Consider the following 3,793-nt stretch of genomic DNA (forward strand, 5'->3'; position numbering starts at 1 on the left):
TAAAACCCCCCAAACCAGCCGCACCCTTCTCTCTCCTCCACACTTCCATGGCCTCCTCTTCAAAACTCACCAAGAATGACATTCTCTCTCCTCCACAACCTCCACCACCTCCACGCCATCCGCCATTGAAGAAACCTTCCGACGCCATTAACAAGAAACGAAAGCTTCATACCTCAACTCTCTCCGATAACACCGACATTCTCTCTCCTTCAATGGAAGACCTTGCTCTCTCCAAATCCTCCCACCTTACTCACCAGGAACTCCTCCGCCGTCGTCTCCACCGTTTGCGGCGACTCTCCGGCGTTTACAGAGACCATTACTGGGCTTTAATGGAGGATCTTAGGGTTCATTACAGGGAGTACTACTGGAAGTACGGCATTAGTCCTTGCAAAGAGGATGATGAGAGAGAAAGTGGTGGTGGTGGTGATCGTGAATTTGCCGGGTTTAATGCCGAGGGTTGTGGTGAATCCAACAATATGAACAATAATAATGTTGTTAATAGTAGTAGTGTTACGAATAATCATAGCAATTGCGGTGGGGGTGGCGGTGGCGGAAGCGGGAAATTAGGGTTAGGGTTTGGGGGTGAGAGTGGGGCTGAATTCAAGGTAGCTGGAAATAACCGGTGTGCGTATGTTACGTGTAGGTTGAAGGCTATGGCGTTAACTAGCTTTTGTTATTTGCATATATTGTCTGATCCTCAGCAGAACCTTTACAAGGCTTGCAACTATATTATCAAGATGTAATTCTCTTTCCTCTTCTCTAAATTTTTGTTTTCTGTTTATTATTTAGATTTGGTTTGATTTGGTAATTGGGTTTTAATTTGTTGCTTGATTGTTCAATTTGTTGGCAAAAGTATAATGATTGTAGTGATCATAGTGTCATGGTTTGAGTTTTTGGATTCGTAGTGTGCTGATTTTGACTAGCTAATTATGTTGCACTAGTTGAAGTGATGGTTTTTAACTAGCTAATTTTGTTGGTGATGTATTGTTGCGGGTGAAAAGGCTCGTTCTTGACATTTTGTAGGCCTTGGATGAAACAATGAACGAGGGTTCCTTGTGTTAGTATTTTAGAGTGTATACACATAGTTTTAGCAAATATTACTCGTGCTACGTTATCAAAGTTTCCATCTTTTATGATCATACCTAGTTTTTGATACCATGCTAGGAAGAAGTCATGTAAAGAAGAGAGGAAGAAATAAGAGATAATAAACTAAATTGGTTGTAATTGCAGTGAAAATTTGTATTGGGGAAGCAAAGTCAAGTTCGTGACTTTACTCATTTTCTTTATCCATTGTTGATTCTAGTGTGTTTATTGATATTTTTGCAATTAGTATCCCACTTTATCCAGAGTGATAAATATAGCAGTTTATACAAGAGGTTTTAGGTTTGAGAATTGTCAAATTATGATGCAGTGTCATGTTAGTGACTTAGTGTCATGCCATTGTGAAGGTGGGTTGACTTGGCTGAATTTCATGTGAAAAGCAATGCCTGTTAAATAGATAGATTAATAGATAAATGGAAATTCATAGGAATTGATGTTTAATGTGGGCATAATAAAAATGAATAAGTTGAATCTTAAATAGTAGATACACCAATCAAATAAATTCTTCGTATTACACATTGCATATAACCTGCAACACTGTAAGAGAAAAGGAGAAATATTATATGTAGAGTTACCTTATTTAAAGATTAGGAAAGATTACATGAATCTCTACTAAATGCAGCAAAGATGATTTGATTTATGGAAATGAAATCTTTTTGTACCTTGGGTGTATGTTGTATTGATATGCCTTCAAAGTTCAAACCACCAAAAAAATAGAGCGAAGGCGGAGAGTTAAAACTGATGGAGTGCATTTAGCTATAGATTTAAACTATCTGCTTTTTGAATATCTATGCCCCTATCATTGATGGGCCCGTTCTGATGACAAGTCCTTCCTACCTTCATGGGCCTTAATATATTAGTGATGCTAAAATAACTTGTATTAATTGGATGGAGGAACATAGAAGCATTTAATTTAGCATCTTTGGGAATACTCCATCCGTTTGGATTTTTATTGTCACATTACTTGATCGATTTAAATTATAAAAATGACTAAATTTTGGAGAGCGGAAGTGCCTTTGGAATTACATTACCAGATGGGGTTTGTGTGCTTGTCAAATGAACAGTTCCCTTTATTTATTTATTATTTATATATTTTGTTTTATTTAGCATCTTTATGAAGCTGTTATTTCTATTGTTATTATGAAGTTATAACAAATTCCAATTAATCGAGTGATACTTAGGATTTTTTTTTTTTTTTTTTTTTTTTTTTTTTTTTTTTGTATTCAGTGCACAGCAAGGACCAATACTATGTGGGAGGCCAATACTGAAATCCACCGTACCCTCACTGTGTAACATCCACTTTCCAAAGGCTCAGAAAGATGTTAAACATGCCTTGAAGAAAGCAGGTTTAAATGTGTCATCATCTAGTAAACTTGCTCCCAAGTTCCATGTTATCATAGCAGAGTATGTTAACCTTATACAATCAAAAAGAAGGGCAGCTCAGAAGCATAACGGCAAGAGTGTCATCGTTAAAGAAGAATCAGCATGCTGAACTCATGCTGTAGATCTCAGTTGAGTAAAGAGATTTTGATTTGAATGCCCAATCATATCTTAAGGAGACATGCCTTCATGCTATAAGGAACATTAGCATACTTGAGGTACTCTAGGGTTTTCTCAATCTTTGTTCCTGAGATCTACCTGGGTTTCTTCTTTTGCCTGAGAATTGCTGCTTGTTACCTGTGCCTGACATGCCTTGAGAACATTTATACAAGTTAGCCTTGCATAGTTTTGCTGCCAATGTTTATTATGTGAGGATTTACCTAACCTTGTTTATGTTCTAATCTTGTTGTTTAGACCTACAGTTTGTAAATATGTAAGTTTATTGACTGTTGTATGTAGAGTTAAGTTTACAATTTGCAAAAGAATTAGATATATCTAGTCAGTTTCTGTAGATTTTAGCTGAAATGGTTAGTGTACTTTTTTTTTTTTCCTCTTATATAGTCCGCTTGATTAACATTTGTTGGTTCTATCTCTTGTTTGGTTTAGTCTTTTAGGCATCCTTTTTTTTTTTTTTTTTTTTTTTTTTTTTTTTTTTTTTGTGAAGGGAAGATCAGACATCCTTTTTTTACTTCTTTTGTCTTTGATACCAAAAAGTGCTTCAAAAGTCTTGAGATTTCCTTGGTCTTTCCTATCAGTTACTGCTAAAATTTAGGTTTAGGGATTTTGGATATAAATCTAGATCTTAAGAAACAGGATGGTATGTGTTGTGTGTCTGGAGAACAATTCTAGGGATTTTTGATATAAACCTAGACTGGATGGTATGAGCTGAGTGCAACTGTGTAAGGATGCAGCGGACCGTCTTTGATGAGAGGAAAAGTGTAGGCAGGTAAGTTAATTGAACTCAGATTTTTGACAATTATAGTAGATGTATATGTGTGCCTCTACAGTGTTTAGCTGCATATTGGATTATACAGCCAATAATATGGCATATTGAATATAGAGGTGGATACTAGGATAACCTAAGATATGCAGGTTTTGGAGCTGTTTTGCTCTTTTCGTGGCAAGTAGGTGACCTTGAGTAGGACACAACTCGTAACTCCACCTCGCATTTGTATTTTTCCGGCTTCCAGATTGGGCGAATTAGCCGAAAAACCCACTGATGGTGGTCATTTATTCTAAGTAGCCAACAAATATTCTGAGTAGAATTTTACATGCAAGAGCATGATTTGAAATATGTATCTTAAAGTAACAT

The 3,793-nt window shown here is 36.3% G+C and overlaps 1 protein-coding gene across 1 annotated transcript; it reads left to right on the forward strand.

The window, feature by feature from the left end:
- On the forward strand, window positions 1-2,992 carry LOC145608833 (uncharacterized). Its single transcript, XM_081664425.1, has 2 exons — window positions 1-739; window positions 2,329-2,992. The coding sequence occupies exons 1-2, from the start codon at window positions 48-50 to the stop codon at window positions 2,591-2,593; spliced, it is 957 nt and encodes a 318-aa protein (XP_081520551.1). The 5' UTR covers window positions 1-47; the 3' UTR covers window positions 2,594-2,992.
- Window positions 2,993-3,793: the final 801 nt, after the last annotated feature.

This window comes from Chenopodium album, chromosome 23 (assembly GCF_948465745.1).
Source record: "Chenopodium album chromosome 23, dcCheAlbu1.1, whole genome shotgun sequence".
Classification (NCBI taxonomy): domain Eukaryota; kingdom Viridiplantae; phylum Streptophyta; class Magnoliopsida; order Caryophyllales; family Amaranthaceae; genus Chenopodium; species Chenopodium album.

What these genes read in the sequence shown, in the direction of transcription:
- LOC145608833 (XM_081664425.1), top strand. Translation starts at nt 48, where the DNA reads ATGGCCTCCTCTTCAAAACTCACCAAGAATGACATTCTCTCTCCTCCA. An exon ending in TGCAACTATATTATCAAGAT is followed by an intron (nt 740 to 2,328) that starts GTAATTCTCTTT and finishes TTTTGTATTCAG; the next exon opens with TGCACAGCAAGGACCAATAC.